The sequence below is a fragment of the Talaromyces atroroseus genome (genome assembly GCF_001907595.1).
Source record: "Talaromyces atroroseus strain IBT 11181 chromosome Unknown scaffold_20, whole genome shotgun sequence".
NCBI classification, from domain to species: Eukaryota; Fungi; Ascomycota; class Eurotiomycetes; order Eurotiales; family Trichocomaceae; genus Talaromyces; species Talaromyces atroroseus.
Window position 1 is genome coordinate 129,044 of NW_017971452.1, and position 18,423 is coordinate 147,466.

The following is an 18,423-nucleotide window of genomic DNA, read 5'->3' on the forward strand; positions in this document are numbered from 1 at the left end:
AATACCTTTGCTGGGTATGCCGAAGCTTACGAAGTTTATCAACGGCCGTGTGTTCAGGCATGCCGGGCTCGTCAACGATGAATTGTGGGTTGATTGTGACACTGGCAAGATCATAAACCCCCCTTCCAACACCGAGGATCCAGGGGACGTGGAGATAATAGATGTCGAAGGGAAGATTATATGCCCGGGATTCATCGATGTTCAGATCAATGGTGCATTTGGCTTCGATTTTTCGGGGCTAGACCCCAATATGCCAATATCGAAATTTGAAAAAGGCCTTCATGACACGAATCAACGCCTGATCGAGACCGGCACAACCAGCTATTTGCCAACAATGACAAGCCAATTTGAAGCTACATATCATCGGGTCTGTTGTATGCCTCAATCAAAGAACAGAACGCAAATGAGGGCTAACTCGTCGTTCGTGATGCCAGATACTACCTTCACTTCGTGCAACTGGGGCGTCTCGACAGCCATCAATTGGTGCAGAGTCTTTAGGTGCGCACACAGAAGGCCCCTTTTTCGCGCACACACAGAAAGGCTGCCACAGTCCCGAAGCAATTCTCAGCATTGGTAACACGAGCCCGCCTGATCTACTTAAGAAGGTCTATGGGGAAAGTAACCTGAGGTCTTGTGTGAAGATGGTTACTCTAGCCCCTGAGCGCGTGGGCGCCCTGGACTCGATCCGGGAACTTGCTGATAGTGGCATTATTGCGAGCATCGGCCATACGGCGGCAACCTACGAGGAGGCAGCTCTAGGCATTAAAGCTGGTTCAAAAATGGTCACGCATTTATTCAATGCTATGAATCAACTACATCATCGAGAGCCGGGCATTTTTGGCCTGATAGCGTCACCCAGTGATCGGACCTTTCGTGATAGAGGGGACCTGCCCGACGATGGACGACCGTATTTCGGGTTAATTGCTGATGGGATACATCTCCATCCAGCAAGCGTCAGACTAGCATGGGAGGCACATCCAAAGGGGCTTATACTGATCACAGACGCGGTGATGCTCATGGGCTGTGAAGATGGCGTCTACGATTGGACAAACGGTCAAAAAATTGTCAAAAAGGGAAGCCTATTGAAACTGGAAGGCCTAGATACAATTGCTGGCAGGTATGTACTTTTTTGTTGCCCTGGATCAAATAATCTAGTTCGATATTTAACCTGGCTTAAGTGCGACACCAATCCTCGATTGCTTGAATAATCTTATGCGTTGGACGGGAGCATCGATACATCAAGTCATCCAAACGGTGACTACCAACCCGGCTGCTCTGTTAGACCTTGAGCATACCAAAGGTACCCTGGCTGCAAATTCTGATGCTGATATAGTAATAATGAGAGTTGTTCCGGTGAACAAGGAGTTCACTAAGCTGGAGATAGATGAGGTATGGAAATTTGGACATCGACTTTTCAAATCTTGAATGTAATTACTTAATGGATACCCTGACATATTTTTGAATGTAAAACATGCATACCTTAATCCACAATTACTGCTTATGCACATGTGCGGATTTAGAGACACTCACAAGATGTATTCCTAACAAAACGCGCCACCATAAAAAATATCTCATTTGATGGAGATGGTACCGAGGAATTAATTATTAGGCCCCCGAATACATCATTTACTTGTCAATAGTATACGGTCAGGGCGTCCGATAACAGGGAGGAAACAGTGACTTGTAATTGACTGACCGGTTTCTAATCCATCTCGAGTCTGATTTGCAGCATCAAAAATAGCATGTTACATTGGCCTGCAACCAGAGACTATACTTGCGAGGTAGCATTAGAAACAACGTAATAAGTCTTTCCTCTGATCAGTCTCATTTTACTTATAAGGCGCCATGGCGCAACTTTCCTCACTGTTCAAAGCTCTGGCCGAGCGTTCTCGTGTTGTGCTAGATCTAACAATATCCTAGAGGAATGTCGGGCAAAAAAGCGAATCGTGAAGCAGCTGGCTGGGGCTGGTTGGAATTAGAATATGAGAGCTTTGCCGGGGATTCCATTCTTCAGCGAGTCCAGCGGGACTTCCTCGATCACACCACGAACATCGAAAACCTAGTCAACATGTCTCGAGTACTCACGAAGTCATTTAAGACTGCTTGTTCTGAAAATGACTCTACAATGTTACCCTCGTTCATTGGCGAAGTTACTGAATTCCAAGAAAACAGAGTGTTCCTAGCTCTTGATATCGGCGGCTCGACAATGCGTGCTGCTTTGGTACATGTGTATAGAATCCGGCATGGGAAACAGCCACCTCCGAGTGTTATGGGCCTTCACAGCTGGGATATCGACGCAGGGGTGAGGACGCTCAGTGGCATGGCTTTTCTTCGGTGGATTGCAGCAAGAGTGCAATTAATTTTATCCACCGTCGATGCTGAGAAATTCTGGCGGACTGGTAGTCCTATTCCGATGGGCCTTACCTGGTCATTTCCATTTCGGTTAGTTTATTTTTTTAGAGCTATTGGTAATGTCATCAAGCTTAACTGTGCGATTGCAGGCAAATATCCGTAGATGATGGCTATGTATTGAAAACGGGCAAAGGGTTTCAATGCGTGGATGATTTGGTTGGCCACAAACTTAACGGTCTGTTTCAAGATGCTTTGAAGGCAGAGGTACGTATTACAACGATCAAAGCAAGGGTCAGATAGAAAATCAATGAACTAAAAGCTAATAAATGTTTTATGGGAAGGGATTGGATGTCTTCCTATGTGCCATAGTCAACGACACGATTTCTAGTTTCCTGGCACATGAACATGTGGCTAAAAATACACAGATATCAATAATCTTAGGTACCGGGTTTAATGCGGCTATTCGTCTGCCTGTTGGTGTCCTTAGTGAGCTGCATCTAAAAAATCATCCCGATACATGGAAAAAGACGAAAGATCACCTCATCGTCAATACCGAATTGAGTCTATTTGGACAGAGCATAGTCCAAAACTCGGAATGGGACAAAACCCTACAAGCTCAAATACGTTCGGCTTGCCATCAACCATTGGAATACATTTGTGGTGGGCTTTATCTCGGAGAGATTGTGAGGCTAGTCATGATTGACGCAATACATGAAAATACTCTGTTCAACGGCCAAATGCCTTTGGGTTTTGAGAAACAGTTTTCTCTGAGTTCTCCTCTTGCAGGTCTTTTTGAGGACGATACATCAGTCGGCATATGTCAAGCTAAGTTGGCTTTCTCGACCCAATTCCCTCTGCCGGACGGCCAATATCCCTCTCTGTCAGATTTGAAATACATTCGGCAAATAGTCAGAGCGATTTCACGCCGGGCAGGAGCCTATATCGCAGTGTCAATACACGCCTTGCACAGGTTTGTGCAATCCCTCGCATCTGATGCAGGCAGGTCTTTCCAGCCCCGATCAATATCTGTCGGCATAACCGGCTCTGTTATCACGAAATACCCGAACCTCGCGAAGGCTTGTCTTGCGTGCCTCGAGGAGATATTGAAGGCGACTGAAGCATTCCCGGGAGTCTCTTTCGAGTTCAATGAGTGTGAATGCCCAACGATTATCGGAGCTGCGCTTGCTGCGTATATTATTGATCAGAAATGAAATATCCACTCATTACTGAGAAACTTTTGATAAAAAGCGTCTTATACCGTAGAGTATTGACTATGTGACTTTACGAGTATGATTGGTTTAAGCTCATACAGATATTCTTGTGCCAGAGATTTCATCAGTGCTTGTCGAATTGCTGTATAGATAACTCCAAGGCCCTACGTCTACGCGGCGGCTTATGCAATTCTGAAAGACTTATATGACAGTCATATGTCTTCAGCGAAGATGGTCATTAGGACACTTCAGCTGCCAATTTTGCTTCTCAGATAGGTTTGTTGCATTCGCCTTCTTTAGACTACAGTGTAGTCTGAACGATAATTGATACACGGGGAAAATAACGTCTTAGTATCGGTATATTTACATCATTTGGAAAGTAAAACAGAAAACTATACGTCATCCAGAATCGCTTCTACTCGTCGTGCTGCCCACTCCAAAGCGTCACAAAGTCCTTTGTTGTGACTAGCTGTGCTCTGCACAAATATTTATCCGCTCTGATTACTTATTTCATAGTGGATCAACACACTTTCAGGGTCTGGCATTAAAAAACCGCCTTCCTGAGCTTCAAGGCCCGCAATAGCATCTGTTTTTATCTTCCTTGAACTAGTTGCCCGCATCTTTTCCCAGGTGGGATCAGTGAACAGGCTAGGAAATCGTGTGAAGCTTCATACAAAACTTCTAGATAGGCAAGGAACCCCTTTCCACGAGCAGTACGCATTAAGGTTTTGGAATAACTCCTCGTAGCTTTGAAAAGGAGGTTTCGGTACGGAGTATTCGGGTCCATGGTGTGACATAGTGAAGCTTGACAAAAATCGATCATCTCAGGGGAGACTGTCTGGATCCAATCGAGTCGGCCTTTATGAAAGTGCATTAGGGTAACTGTCTCCCATGGGGGCTGCTGCAGGCCGAATTGTCGAAGACACGCGAGTTGGATGATTGCCTGGTAGCCAGCCTTGGAGGGGACTCCATGTTGACGAAGAAAATCGTTTCTAATGCCGTCCAATCATATGCACTAATTCAAGGGAACCATGCCTTTGGTAAAAACTCTTTTCTATTCGACTGATATGGTTGAGGATGGTTTCATCAGTTTCAAATTCTAGTTTTCGGACTGAAGCTGTCTTAGGATGGCTTTCTTCGTTACTGGATCCATTGTCGTGCTCTCTAAGAGCTTGGACTATGAACGAATTCAGAGCTCTCACTGACATGGCGTCAAGCATAGAGCGCTTGCAGATAGATCCAGATATGCCATTTTGACAAATCACGAACTGGAGGCTTTTGTCACTCCATCGATTCGATGGTGGCCCTAAGAGGAACTGGTTGCAGTAGTTTGCTTGCTCAATGCTCGGCCAAATGGATTCGATGAGCTGTGAACGCTTTTGAGGATCAAAGGAAAGTCCATTAACAAAAACAGGCTAAACTGCTGAGCGCCAACGACCAAGACACTGGACACTTCTGAGTTGGCTGCCATAATATGCTGTTCCATCGAAATGGGATTTGTTTTCTCTCCGTTCAGAAAGACAAAAATATCGTCCGCTCTAGCTTGCCACTTCCACAAATCCGGCCTTGTTGGGTGTTTGATCCAAAGATCCCGGCTGCGGTATTCTTCTAGGTCTGGGAATTGGGTGAAGGTGATATGGTATTGCTCCGTCTCCGGTCTGCGAACGACATAGAGATCATGATCAAGTTCGGTAAACTGACGGAATTCAAAACTCAGGTTGGGATGCAGGTGTACGTTTTTTCAATCCTGCCAGTGTTCATCCGATGTGCGCAGCTGATTGGCAAGACCCATCGGGGTAAATAGCAGCAAGACCAGATAAGCCAGAAGTCGCAACCCCAGACTCGGATGCACTGGTACCCACTGCTGATTGAAAGTATCAAGGCAGATACCAAACAAGCGCAGAAATCCCCATGCTGATCCACACGGTGAACAGACACCTGGCAGCCGATATTCATTTCGACATTATGCGTGGTGGAATTGTGGACTCTTAACGTTCCTTGTGTTAGCCACTATCAACAATTTTTGCTTTTAGGGTTAACTTAACCCCATCTGTCCACTCTAGTTCGTGGACATTATGTTGGACAGTCCATCGTTGAACTGATTGTGACGTTGTCAGACCTGGGTGTGGAATTAGATAGGCTGTACTTCAATGCGTTGTGCCCTCTCAAAGTGCGGTTAATACTTTGTCAAATCTCCCTGAAACCCTTCTGGGTAAAGAGCACCAAATTCGTGCTCATCCGGAACATGATCTCTTAGGTGTGCGTATCCCGGGGACATCATTGCCTCTTTGGGGATATTGAATTAGTAGAGATAAGGTGCCATGGTTAGCCGGCCATGCTATTGATGGTCTTTTTGTTTTTCGTGATATTCATGCTTGGCTATCGAGGCCGTCAAACAACTTCACCGTGAAGCAACCACGTCCGGGGAAATAGAGATGCAGCTTGGTCTATATAGGTACCTAACCGGCGTATTTCTCAAGTACGACGTTCACATCTTTACTTTGTCTGACTAGCACGTCTGGAGGGAACATTGCAGTGGCCAGATTAGGCTGATATTAGGAAACGGCTTTTGTCATAAGGAAGAAACGCGAAATTTCCGTCAGTGTCGTGGAATACCTGATGATGTTCTCAACTCAACAGGCCGCAAAAGCAGGTTTGAATCACAGGCAATATAGAAACAACTTCACGCTGAGGGAGACACCTACGGGCCTTGTTTTGCTGCCATCCAGGAAGCTATCGTGGATAATGAGCGAGTGATCAGCCAAGCCAAGATTCCAGATATTCGTTCACTAAGCAGAACTTCCCTATTTACAATAACAACTCAAATCTTTGCACCGCCATGTGTGAATTTTGCACCCGTGCGATCCGTAGGCCTCCTACATAGTCGGATTTGTCGGCAACCGTTGCAGCGGAATCCGGAACACGCGATCCGGCCCGGTACAGATATCTACAGTACTTGTTGACATATACCTGGGCAACATAGGTAATGTTATAAACAGGACATTCCTCGCCCTGATGAATATACAATGCGAGGGATGAGCGCCTTGCAGAGCCAGTATGGACACATAACAGCCCGTACTCTCTCACCCGCTTATAGGGAAAATTAGAGGCGTACAGTATGATGTGGTGGTCCAGTATCTAGGTCTTCAATATGCGACTCTTGCAGACAGATTCAGTCAACCCGAGGTGAAGCAATATACGGCGGTAGAAGACATTGATGCCACAGAATACGGGTATCTGCCACGGATTGGTCTGCAATGGGTGTAGTAGACTGATCATTTCTTTTTTTTCTATCAGGCCCCCGGTTATAAGCCATCCAGATTCGGCAGATATTGAGATGCAGTTCATGCAACAACACCTACCCAAGCCTGCAATACCGCCCATGTCAGATATGGATGGTTCGAGCTTGAACATCACGGCGCCCGTCAAAAAAGCAGCAGTTCTACTACCTGGACTTGTATTTATACACGGTGGCGGCTATCTGTTCGGAACAAGCTCTCAGCCTCCCTACGGTCAAAGAAAGATTGTCCAGCGATCAATTCATTTGGACCAGCAGGTTGTTGCTATCAATATAAAGTAAGCTTCAAGGTTAAACCACGCAGAAAAAGCAAATTGAAGGATGCGCGAACGCTGTTAATTAGATCTGACTTGGTTAAACAGCTACCGGCTCGGGGTAACTGGCTTCTTGATATCCAGAGATATGCAGAATGCAGGTTACAAGGCGAACCTAGGTCTTCGAGACCAACAGGCCGCTCTCGTATGGATTCAAAAGTACATAGAAGGATTTGGAGGAGATCCGGATAGAGTTACAGTGATAGGGCAGAGCGCTGGAGCTGGTAGGTGTTTCTCGCTCTGGGGTTGCATAAATTGTCGTCCACCATCACAAACTCACCCACGATATCTTTTTAATCAGCGAAGGACGGATGAAAGTCTACTGCGGCGATGACTGCAAGATTCTAGAACCTGGTGACTTTGTTTCAGTTCCTCCGGTATGAGCCAGCCGATATTTTTTCCTTCATATTCCCCAGACTCTCGGCTCATTCATGTTTTATTGTTTCTCCCCCCTCATAGAAAGTCCTCCACAAACCCACTCCGTTAGGCCCGATTACGCACGCCGTTAACCTCATTTCTCCCGCCGACTGGGTGGATTTCTTCCGTGGTTTCAAGGATGACTATAATGGGACGATGTTTCCGGAGTTTGATGACCGTGACCGGCTACAATATCTTACAGGGAGACTTCCCCCGGACTACGAGGAGAGGTTTGACACCTACTTTGAGGAAGTAAAGAATCCCGCCGAGCCAAGTGAATGGACCAAGGAGAACGAAGTCCTCCCAGACGATACCAGGCCCTACTATCTTCGCCACAATACTGGTCCTCGCTGGATGCTAGGTCCTATGGTCTCGCGCCCCTTCATCACCACCAAGCAAAGTGGAGGTCGCCTTGCAATTCCAAGCATCACCAGCTCTGCCCTTCTCGGCCGCTCGGTCTTCGATAAGAGCTTTATCTTTCCAACATCGAACCACTTGCTGCTCATCCTGGACGGCACCCTCGAAGTCAGAATTAATAGTAAAGAACCGACCGAAGCCCATACCGGCGAGGTTGTATTTCTACCAGCAGGTACATGCTTTGCCCTGGATTTCCGTCCACGATACGTTCGGTGCTACAGCTATGTGAATGGCGATGGCATTGAAGCTCTGATTCATGGCGCTGGAGATCCTGTCGAGGGGCTGGCGCTGCCAGAACAACCACAGGTCGCTGACGAGGACAAGGTTCTCAGCGTCGCGCAGAATTTAGGTATAGAAATTGTGCAGTAAATGGCTGGGGCGCGCTGCCAAGGTGCTACATGTCCTTCCTGTATGGTTTCAACTACCTCAGTCACAATAGCAGTTAATACTAATCCTGCACATTTATAGATATGGAAGAGGAATAGACCCGATCCGAAATACAAATAATAATTTATATTATTTTGATGAACCTCCCTTTTTTTCTTTCCCAATAAAACTTTTCATTTTTTTCCATATTATCTCTTCTTCTTTATACAAATCTAGGATCAAGTATTCAGGGTTCCTTAAAGGCACGGGTATATCTTGTAGGACCTACCTATGTATATGAATTATTGGCATGCCTCATATTTTTACTTGGACAATCTACCCAACGCACCTTTGATTGCAGCTGTAAACTTGAATATCACAGTTTGACAGGTGCTGTCGAATCATAGTTACTTTTGTCCGGGAAGATCCTCTTTTACATCAGACTTCCTCTCAGCCCCCGAGTGACGAGTATTCTCTGGTTCAATGGAGTATTTATTTGCTCATGACCTCTGACACCTTGATAGTCTCTTTTTCAGATATGCATGCAGTGACATGATAATATTCGGATTTCATCTTCTCGCTCTGGTATCCGAGGTTGAATGGAGGAACTGTCAACAGCGGGTTGATAAATTCCTCAAGACTAGCCTTCGTATATAGGGAGACACTTGAAATTTCTTGGAGGGCATCGGCAGTTAAACCGGGGACAAACTTTCGATCGCCTTCGCCCTAGATAAGATCAGACCTGGTAGCAGTAATGTGTGTTGTTTGGTGAGCGTACGTAAATTCCCCCAGATTACAGAGAAACGTAGCGGCGTACTCCAGAAAGGATGAGAGTTCCTCCTACGTGACATTGCATTGTGTCATGAAGGTGTCTCATTTCCCGTCGCTAGCACGGTAGAGTTCCAAGATGAAGTCGAAGATATCCGGGCTCTCCAACGACACCTGCCGCATGACCATTTTGCTTCCATACCATGCTGCTCGTGCAAGGTGATGCAAATAGCGCTTCTTTCTTAGTTTCAGAGCGTCGAAAATCGGCTTCACGACAAGTTAATTGACGTTAACACCAAGAGGAGGGGTATGGATCCTTCTGTGGAAGAAGACATAGTGCTTAGGTGCACTAGACGTTCAAAGTATTTGCAAAGGCAAGCTTTAGATTGAATGCATAGAGTGGTGTGAAAGTTATTCTTACGTGGATAAGAAGTAGCCTAAGCTGTAACGAAGAAACTCCACCTGCTCAGGCCCAACGGATGAATTCATACAAAGAGAGTCCGATCTGTCACGACATATAATATCTCTGTTAATCTACGGAGCAACTGCTTAAGCACCTAGTGAAGACTCCGTAATATTCCAATTTTCTCTGCCTATAATAGTATCTATTAAGGCTCCCTACACGGGTTAACTAGGTAGGCTTTGCCTTCAGAATCAAACCCCTCCAAGGTAAAAGTAATCTATCACTTCTACCGCCTGATCCCTCCCCAGAACTCAAGCAAAGCCGGTGCTAATTACCCAACTCACGTCGTCGTTGAACAAGTCGGTGACGTCAAACGTCTGAACACCGCCATTGCTAGCGGCATATAGCACATTATCGTAGTGACGAAAATAGCGAGTAGGGTAGCTCCAGGATCGAATGGAATTGCCCTCGCCGTTGAGGCCAGCCTCTGGACAGAACGTGGCGTCTTCGGAGAACTGTTTGGTGCCGTCGTCAGCGTCGAGCAAAAGCTCAAAGTCGTAGTGCCTTATATAGCTGCCGGGGGTGTCGACCGACTCGAATGAGAAGCAGCCGCTATTAGCAAGGCCAGTTACAACCGTCCAGCTAGCCTGTTGCTGAAGCTCAGAGCCGCTGGAGGAGGAGACGACCTGGGTGTTGACAGTAGAGCCGGTATGAGCAATGTAGCGTGTGGTGCAGCAAGCAGTGGTAGCTCGCAGCGAGATAGATGAACCCACGGTGAGTGCTGGACCACTGGTCAACGACGTGACGGCGTATCCGGCGGCTACGATGTCCGCCTGCACCGAGTTCTCAGTGTCGTCTGATGGGTATCCGGAGGTCATCACGCCTTCATAGAATGTTCCTTGGGCGCCGTTGCTATTGTCACCACCAATACCAAGAATAATGGCGCCCTCTTTGCTCATCGGATTGTAGCCCGTCTCGTTTGGGCGCACGCCACTGTAGTACGTCGACAACGAGCCAGACGCAGCGTTTGCGCCGCGGATGGCCCACTGGTCTGGTTCCCCCTTGACGATGGCAGTGACGAATCGGTAGGAGAGGGACGGGTCGCCAGCATTGTTGCTAGCGCTGAAGCCAGAGAACAGACCGTTCTCAAGATCAGCCATGATCCAAGGACCGCTGCCGGAGCCAGTGCCCCAGGCGGTCTCGTCGCCATAGTAGATAGCCTCCATGTGGCCGTTGCCCGTATCCGTATTGCTGGTCTCGGCGTTGCCGTAGTCGTAACAGCAAGCGCCGTTGTAGTGAGTTCCATCAAGGACTGCATACATGCCCTCTGGCTCATCACCCGTGGCCGTGCCGACAGCGGCATCGTTGCGGTAGCCAGTGCCGGGCGAGATGAAGACGCCGTATGCCTTTTGGCCGTTCAACGTGACCGGTGCGCCAATTGCACTAGCCAGGTTGTCGTAGCCATCGACATCCGGGCCGTCAAAGCCGCCAGGAGGAGCTTGAGTGAGGTGGTTACCATTGCCTGACTGGTCGTAGATTGTCGTAATGAGGCAGGTCGTGCTAGCACAGAAGGAATCCTGCGCAGCTGCATCGGCGACGCCGCCGGCGGAAAGCGGCACTATGGTGGTCGTGGCATTGTCGGAGCCACGCTTGACCTCGTAGAGTGCCCCGGTGTAGTCGCTGTACAGGGCGCGAGTGGTACTGTGAGCAGCAACGCAGGGAGTGCCGCCAGAGGAGTAGATGTCGCAGGGCCCAGCAGCAACAAGCCTGCTTGTTGCAACAAGGCCCAGGGCAAGCTCGCCGGCGCGTGCAAGATTCTGTCGTGACAACATCTCTGATCACTTTTCGCGTTATACCGATGCCTGTTCAAATGAATCGTGAGGTTTGCGGTCCCGAGGAGTTCGTCCTGCTTTTATAATCCTTCATTGCGTCCCGGCAAGATGCCTGAGTCTTCGAAACCGAGGCTGCAAGGGCGTTCTCCGAATCTTCTAAATTTCCTCCAATGATCATAGACCCAAGCTACCATTATGCGGGGTGCATTCAACAAGGCGGTCGAAATGGAGCTGCGTTGCATTTTATCCCTGCTTCTCGCGAGCATCAGAGGTGGAAATCGCGCTCCGTCTTGCAGCCACATCGCACAACCCTAATAATTAGCCGCCTCCAATTAACCGTGCCTGCGCGGTAGATTATAGTTATATGCGTCGTCGTTGAAGTATATCGAAGAGCGGGGTTGAGTCGGATTAGCATTGCCTACCATTGCCCGCAGTGCAACGCCTAATGAATAAAAGTTGGTGGCCTTCATGCACCCCAGACGTGGTTGATCTGCAGGTTCATCCTTGAAACTTGAAGCAGGATCTGTCAGAGACTCGGCATCTTACGCATTGGTAAAGGTTATTTTCTAGGGTATCGCTGTCATCGATCGTGACATGTCTTCATGCTAGCTGCCTGTGGTGGCTCTGTCCTTTGTTTTCTGTGGCTATTTCTATTCATTGTAATGTCATCAAGGATCCGTGCCTGAATCCTGTGATATTGTATCCGACAAGACTTGTTCTACAATGATTTCCAGTCACTAGAAGAAGATCGTCCATGTTCCTCCCCGTAGCAGATATGTAAAGAAACCTAGTATTTATGTATATCTGGGCAGAATAACCCCGTAAAAACCCAAAAGTCTACAGCCGAGCATTTGGAGAAGACAGGTACGCAGGCCTCCTATTTCTACTATATTAATGACGGAACTAGAAGTGGATTTAACTGCATACTATCACTCAAATCGAAGCCCTCGTGCTCTTCAACCATGGACTTTTTTGCACAGGGAGGTATAGCTATTTCCACAGTAAAACGGTCCCCTGATCGCGAGACGCGAACCCCGACGTCCCTAAAAGGATCAGGGCGTCTTGATATATCTCCATTTGACCGAGCCAAACTAGGACTTATATACTATTATACGACGTACTAAGCGTCAAAGTGGAATTTTTTTAATCCCGTTCCCAAAACGGCACGGGATTTCACCTCCGCCAAAACAACTCCCTGATAATAATGGTGGCACGACATTTGAATATCGTGTCAAGAAGACTGTCAAGCAGGAGGAAAGTAAAAGGATCATGTTTCGGTTATCCGATTGTACGTCTGTGGCCCTACTAGTACATATATCTGGCAGTGCGCTGACCGTCCTACCTCAGTGCAAGCCCACAACAGCGAAAACGACTGTTGGATTGCAATCCATGGCAACGTTTACGACGTGAAGTTTGAGAATGTGCGAATGACTCTTCACGCAACGTATACTAATTTGCTTGCCCCAGATCACAAAGTTCCTACATATCCATCCAGGCGGGAAGGCCATCCTCCTTCAACACGCTGGCAGCGATGCCACCCCTGCATTTGCAGATGTTCATCCAGCCGAGCTGCTCGATGAATATCTCAGCTCCGACGAAACCCTGGGCACGCTAGACCCAGAATTTGCTTCTGCTATCACTGGAGACAGCCTTTCCAGTCGGTCAGCAAACCCAGCACCGCCTCTCCACACGATCTTGAGCCTCTCAGAAATGGAAAATCTAGCCCTCAAACGGCTTTCCCAGAAAGCAGTATCCTACTACGCCTCCGGCACGGACGACGAACGCACCAAATTCGCCAATGAAACAATCTTCAAATCGATCCTTCTCCGTCCCCGCATCTTCATCGACTGCACAAATTGCTCCCTCGAAGCCTCTGTTCTAGGCACCACCGTCGGACTTCCCATCTTCATTTCCCCAGCGGCAATGGCCAAGCTCGCGCACCCCAGTGGCGAAGCGGGCATCGCATCCGCATGTTCCTCTTTCAACACTCTTCAAATAATCAGCAAAAATGCCTCGATTTCCGTTTCCGACATCGTCGCTGCTGGCCCCAACGCCGTCTTCGCATGGCAGTTGTATGTCCTGAAAGACCTACGCGCAACAGAACGCACGCTCGCTCAGATCAAAAAGATCCGGCAAATCAAATTCATAGTGCTAACGCTCGACGCACCATTCCCAGGTAAACGCGAAGCAGACGAGCGATTCAAAGCTGCTGAAGCCATGGCTCAGACGTCAACCCCTCCGGTCTGGGGGACAGACGCGGGACTCACCTGGACAAAGACACTACCTTGGCTGAGGAAACATACAGACTTACCTATAATACTTAAGGGGATACAAACGCATGAAGATGCGTATCTTGCAGCGCAGCATCCGGAAGTCAGCGGGGTTATTCTCTCCAACCATGGGGGGAGGGCGCTGGATACAGCACCTACAGCAATACAGGTTTTGATGGAGATAAGGAGGTTTTGCCCCCAGGTACTCGAGGAAATCGAGGTGTTCGTAGATGGAGGCGTGAAGAGGGGCACAGATGTGGTGAAGGCGCTTGCGTTGGGAGCTAGGGGAGTGGGCATTGGTAGGGCGGCGCTTTATGGGTTGGCTGTCGGGGGGAGTGCGGGGGTTCTGAGGACTTTAAAGAGTGAGCTTGATTCTCTTTTTGGTAATTCATGCCTGCTGACGCTGAATCTTATACAGTACTTGCGGATGAGGTTGCCACAGCTATGAGGCTGCTTGGGGTAGAGAGGGTTGATCAGCTTGGGCTGCATCATGTAGGTGCCACACAACTCCCTGTCCAGGTTTTTGAGGATAGTTTGATTGATCAGAAAGATAAACACCACTGCTCTGAACCGGCTGCTTTACGATGGACCTTTGGGACTTGGAGAGATCAACAGTGGAATGAGAGGAAAATTATAAATAATTACATCCAATACATCAACCTTCGGTGTCATCTACTTACGAACTCCCAAGTTCATCTACTAACATTTGTAGAAAAGAGGCATTGTAGCCCAAATCACAATAAAAGAGACATATCGTAGAGACGCTGGCATTTGGTAATGGCCATCATCGTATTCGGTGGTGTACCCGGGCATGGCAATAGACTCGTACCACGGAATGATGGCAAACTTTGTATACTGCGTCACCTATATGATGACATATATAAATATATATGCAGCATACAAAACCGAATTAGCCGACATTCGTCTCCACGGACGGACAGTGCTTTGGATAAGTCCTAATCCAAGCACGAATGACTTTTGCATGCGAGTTTCTGCGTAACCGGAACTACAACAACTGCCAGAAGAACAAATGACGCATTATAGTAGCCAACTAGACCCCAATTCAACATCAAGTACTCGTCACTCGTCACGTCGCCTCTGTCCGAACAAATTCTGTCCATTCTACCAAAATGGGAACCACCGTAATGAGGCTTTCTGGTAGATGATTCTTGCGCCGTGACAGGGCTAGATGGAGTCTGACAATATTAAGCGGAATGAGTGAGTGGTCACAAGATTGCCTAGATACTATAATCTGTATCTACAATACACGATCTATGCTGTCGCTTCATACAGCATGTCCAATGACGTGATCACGTCCCACGCTGGTAATTTCTCAGAAAGGCGGTCCGGATCCAGTTCCGGATAGAAATCCTTAATGGCCTTGATGACATTCGTGAATTCCACTTTGTAGGCCTTGCCGAGATAGTGCACTCCTGGTCGTCCATCTGTCAGCCCGTGCAATGCGTGAGGAAATGGCATTTTTGGAACTCACCATCGCTCAGATACTCGTTCAAGGGGTTTTCCGCAGAAAGTTCCTCTAGACCGTAGATTGGATCACCGTCTTTCCAGCCCAACTCTTCCATTATGAGATACCATAGTGGAACGGTCGGCACCTTTCTCTCCTTACCAACCTCAATGGCCGCGTCACAATAAGCACGCGCCCGAATGGTAGTCCGGTCGCAGAAGAACTCCTTGCCATTCGCCGCCACGAACTGGTGATGGTTGAAGGGCCCCGGTCCGACGAGAACAACTTTAGCACCACTTTGCTCGACCCTGGCGATGAGTCTCCTAAGATTGTCTTTGTACCTTGATATGGGAACGTGGTTTTTCGACTCCGGGACGATAGAGTCGTTCGTGCCGAAGAAAACAATCTGGCGACAAATGTCATTAGATCAGAACGTCCTAGAATGGGGAACCAAATCCAAAATCCAAAGGAAAGACCTGCCATAAGCTTGATTGCGGATTGCATGGTCGTCTCCTGCTGGATGAGATGGTCGATGATGGTGACAGCATGGTCGGAGTTATAGCCGCCGAAACCGCGTTGGATCACGTCCAACTTGCGACAGTACGCTGCCAAATCAAGTAGGTCAACTCCACCGAATTATCTGCCTAAGCCGCGAGTATCAAACAGAATTACTTACCATGTTGCATTGCAGCTCCAAAGCAGAACCCGCATGCTGGATCGTACGCAAGCTGGGTGATGGAGTCGCCAAATAGCACGATTTTATCAAAAGCAAGGGCCATTACGAGGTACAGGAGATATCCCTTCTAGGAATGCACATGCCCTGAGAATATCCGTTTTACGGGTGAAAGGAAAGTAAAGTAGTCTTTTCGTCTTATAATAGCATAATATAGTTTTAGTACCTTGTGGAGATGCAAAGAATGCTCCGGACGAATGGCCACTATCTACATGCATAGATCCTGCCTAGCGCCATGGTTAAACATCCAGCTAGCTATCTTTAACACGGAGTCTCCACGCCGCCGCTGAAAGGGTATAGCATTAGGCGTTATCACAGCTCCTTTCACTCTGGAAGAGTTCTATCTTGAACTAGACCCGGACCACCTTGCCGAGAAATTGCCAGTATGGGATCCCCAGCCTCGCTCCGTATCCTTCTCCGCATTTTTCACCCCGGATTCAGTGTCCCCGCATTTTATGACCAATGGCTATGCCCCTAATGCCGTTTTGAACACGGAAGAGAATTCTGACTATGCTTACCGTTGAATTTTGGAGCATCTGAGTTCCTCTATAAATGAAGAATCCCTGCCCTCCTCTGCAGCCCCCCCGGCTTTCGAATTCGAGTATTGAACATTATCTATTGGCTATGTAACTGGAAGCTAGGCTCTCTCTCTCTCTTAACCCTGCGAAACTTGTCACGGATATGGTGGACGCAAAGAATGAGAAAGCCTGGCCGGTAACGGGAACGTCTGTCAATATCGAAAATGCCACAGGCGCACCGGCTACCAGCGTGGACGATGTCCTTGTGCAAGATAGGCTTTCTGCATGGTCGTGGACAGCTCTGCGCCTATATGGAATTATTGCTGTCACAACATTGAGTGAGAAAGCCAGACATACATGGAGGGGCCTTTGAAAGATAAATCCGCGGCTGACGATAGATAATAGATTGCTCAATGAATGGGTTTGACGGCACCTTGATGTCATCTCTTAATGCAATGGAGCCATTTCACGAGCACTTCGGAACAAAAATGGACGGAGCTGGTACTGGCATCTTGTTCGCCATTTACGCGGTGGGAAATCTTGCTGGAGCCCTCGCAGCAGCCCCAGCTTCCGATATTCTCGGCCGACGCTTTGGAATGTGCGTGGGCTCCTTGTTCATCATCTTGGGTGCAGCCCTAGAAGCTTCAGCCAACAATGTCTCCCAGTTCATGGGCGGTCGGTTTCTGATTGGTTTCGGGGTCTCTGTATCGAATACGGCAGGGCCAACGTACCTGGTGGAAGTTGCTTTGCCGCAGTGGCGTGGCGCTCTTGGTGGCCTCTATAACACCATTGGATACTATTCAGGAGCGTTGGGTAAGTGCCACTACTACCAACGTGGATATATCTATCTGGATGTCCTTTGTTTAATAACCAATGGGATTTAGCTTGCACGTGGATTGCCTACGGAACAGGGTTTTTGTCCACAAACTGGTCATGGCGCATCCCCGTCATAATTCAAATTGTGCCTGCGTTGACTATCTTCTCAGCTGCATACATGCTGCCAGAAAGCCCTCGGTGGTTATGGGAGAAGAACAAGAAGGAGGAAGCCCGGGCTATGCTTATCAAGTATCACGGTTCTGGCAACCCGGATTCTTCTTTGGTGGCATTTGAATGCGTCGAAATCGAAGCACAGTTGAACCAGGAGATCGAATCCGGTCGCCATCACAGGTGGTGGGACTTTAGGCCTCTCTTTATTGGTAGGGCCATGTGGTATCGATTGTGGGTGATGTTCTTGGTTTGTGTCTTCGCACAGTTCATCGGAGGGTCTGTGATTAGTTATTTCATGCCTGTGATGTTGCAAAATGCCGGCATTACGAGCTCACACCAACAACTTCTTCTAAATGCTTTGAATATCGTCTTTGGGGTCATAAGTGGCATCGTCGGCAGCTTTTTTGTCGAACGCTGTGGTCGTCGTACTCTGTTCCTGTGGGGGACCCTCTTGACCGGCCTCATCTACATCCCCATCAACGTGATTGCTTCCTATGATGCAGCCCACATCACGAGGAGCATGGGCTACGGATTCGTTGCCTGCATCTTTCTCTACGGCATCGTGTACTCCTTTTGTTGGACCACGCTCCAGGCGCTGTATCCTGCCGAAATTCTTCCTACAAAAGTTCGCGCCAAGGGACTTGCCTTTCAGGGACTGTTGTCCGGGGGCTCGTCCTTTATCAACATGGTAAGTGCTTTCTCCTGCTGGGTTTCTACGCTTAATCGAGGCTGACCTAGATAGTACGCAACACCAGTCGGCATGAGCACTATCGGGTGGAAGATGTACACAATTTTCTGTAAGTTGAAAAAATCCTCGATCACCGACTCCCATGGTTTTGGGCCGGTCTCTCATCTTTTTTTATTTCCAGTGGTTTTCCATTTCCTCGAGTATACCGCGATGTACTTTACTCTACCCGAGACCAAAGGTCGAACCTTGGAAGAGATCGAAGACATGTTCGAAGCTCGCAATGTTGTCAAAGCGTCATTGCAGAAGCCGCTGGTAACAATAGACTTGGAGGGAAAAGCTCTGAACTGAGGTGTTATCTGAATGTCGACATTCTCCCCATTGGTA

At 48.1% G+C, this 18,423-nt stretch overlaps 7 protein-coding genes across 7 annotated transcripts; 5 read left to right on the plus strand and 2 right to left on the minus strand.

Annotated features, from left to right (window-relative positions):
* Positions 1–641: 641 nt before the first annotated feature.
* UA08_09284 (hypothetical protein) lies at positions 642–1,425 on the plus strand (the record flags this gene model as incomplete). The annotated part of the gene is made up of 2 exons (XM_020265210.1): positions 642–1,117; positions 1,179–1,425. 2 exons carry the CDS (start codon positions 642–644, stop codon positions 1,423–1,425), a joined length of 723 nt encoding a protein of 240 aa, XP_020115572.1.
* A 643-nt stretch (positions 1,426–2,068) lies between these two features.
* On the plus strand, positions 2,069–3,563 carry UA08_09285 (hypothetical protein; the record flags this gene model as incomplete). Its single annotated transcript, XM_020265211.1, has 3 exons — positions 2,069–2,442; positions 2,502–2,616; positions 2,778–3,563. The coding sequence occupies 3 exons, from the start codon at positions 2,069–2,071 to the stop codon at positions 3,561–3,563; spliced, it is 1,275 nt and encodes a 424-aa protein (XP_020115571.1).
* A 3,337-nt stretch (positions 3,564–6,900) lies between these two features.
* On the plus strand, positions 6,901–8,494 carry UA08_09286 (hypothetical protein; the record flags this gene model as incomplete). The annotated part of the gene is made up of 5 exons (XM_020265212.1): positions 6,901–7,139; positions 7,224–7,399; positions 7,524–7,552; positions 7,635–8,358; positions 8,478–8,494. 5 exons carry the CDS (start codon positions 6,901–6,903, stop codon positions 8,492–8,494), a joined length of 1,185 nt encoding a protein of 394 aa, XP_020115526.1.
* A 373-nt stretch (positions 8,495–8,867) lies between these two features.
* On the minus strand, positions 8,868–11,378 carry UA08_09287 (putative alpha-L-arabinofuranosidase B; the record flags this gene model as incomplete). Its single annotated transcript, XM_020265213.1, has 2 exons — positions 8,868–9,101; positions 9,891–11,378. 2 exons carry the CDS (start codon positions 11,376–11,378, stop codon positions 8,868–8,870), a joined length of 1,722 nt encoding a protein of 573 aa, XP_020115527.1.
* A 1,269-nt stretch (positions 11,379–12,647) lies between these two features.
* UA08_09288 (hypothetical protein) lies at positions 12,648–14,285 on the plus strand (the record flags this gene model as incomplete). Its single annotated transcript, XM_020265215.1, has 5 exons — positions 12,648–12,666; positions 12,726–12,799; positions 12,846–14,010; positions 14,067–14,140; positions 14,199–14,285. The coding sequence occupies 5 exons, from the start codon at positions 12,648–12,650 to the stop codon at positions 14,283–14,285; spliced, it is 1,419 nt and encodes a 472-aa protein (XP_020115524.1).
* Positions 14,286–14,920: 635 nt separating this feature from the next.
* UA08_09289 (hypothetical protein) lies at positions 14,921–15,892 on the minus strand (the record flags this gene model as incomplete). Its single annotated transcript, XM_020265216.1, has 4 exons — positions 14,921–15,093; positions 15,141–15,436; positions 15,490–15,718; positions 15,790–15,892. 4 exons carry the CDS (start codon positions 15,890–15,892, stop codon positions 14,921–14,923), a joined length of 801 nt encoding a protein of 266 aa, XP_020115525.1.
* A 635-nt stretch (positions 15,893–16,527) lies between these two features.
* Positions 16,528–18,387, plus strand: UA08_09290 (hypothetical protein; the record flags this gene model as incomplete). The annotated part of the gene is made up of 5 exons (XM_020265217.1): positions 16,528–16,702; positions 16,770–17,177; positions 17,249–18,039; positions 18,094–18,148; positions 18,221–18,387. 5 exons carry the CDS (start codon positions 16,528–16,530, stop codon positions 18,385–18,387), a joined length of 1,596 nt encoding a protein of 531 aa, XP_020115522.1.
* Positions 18,388–18,423: the final 36 nt, after the last annotated feature.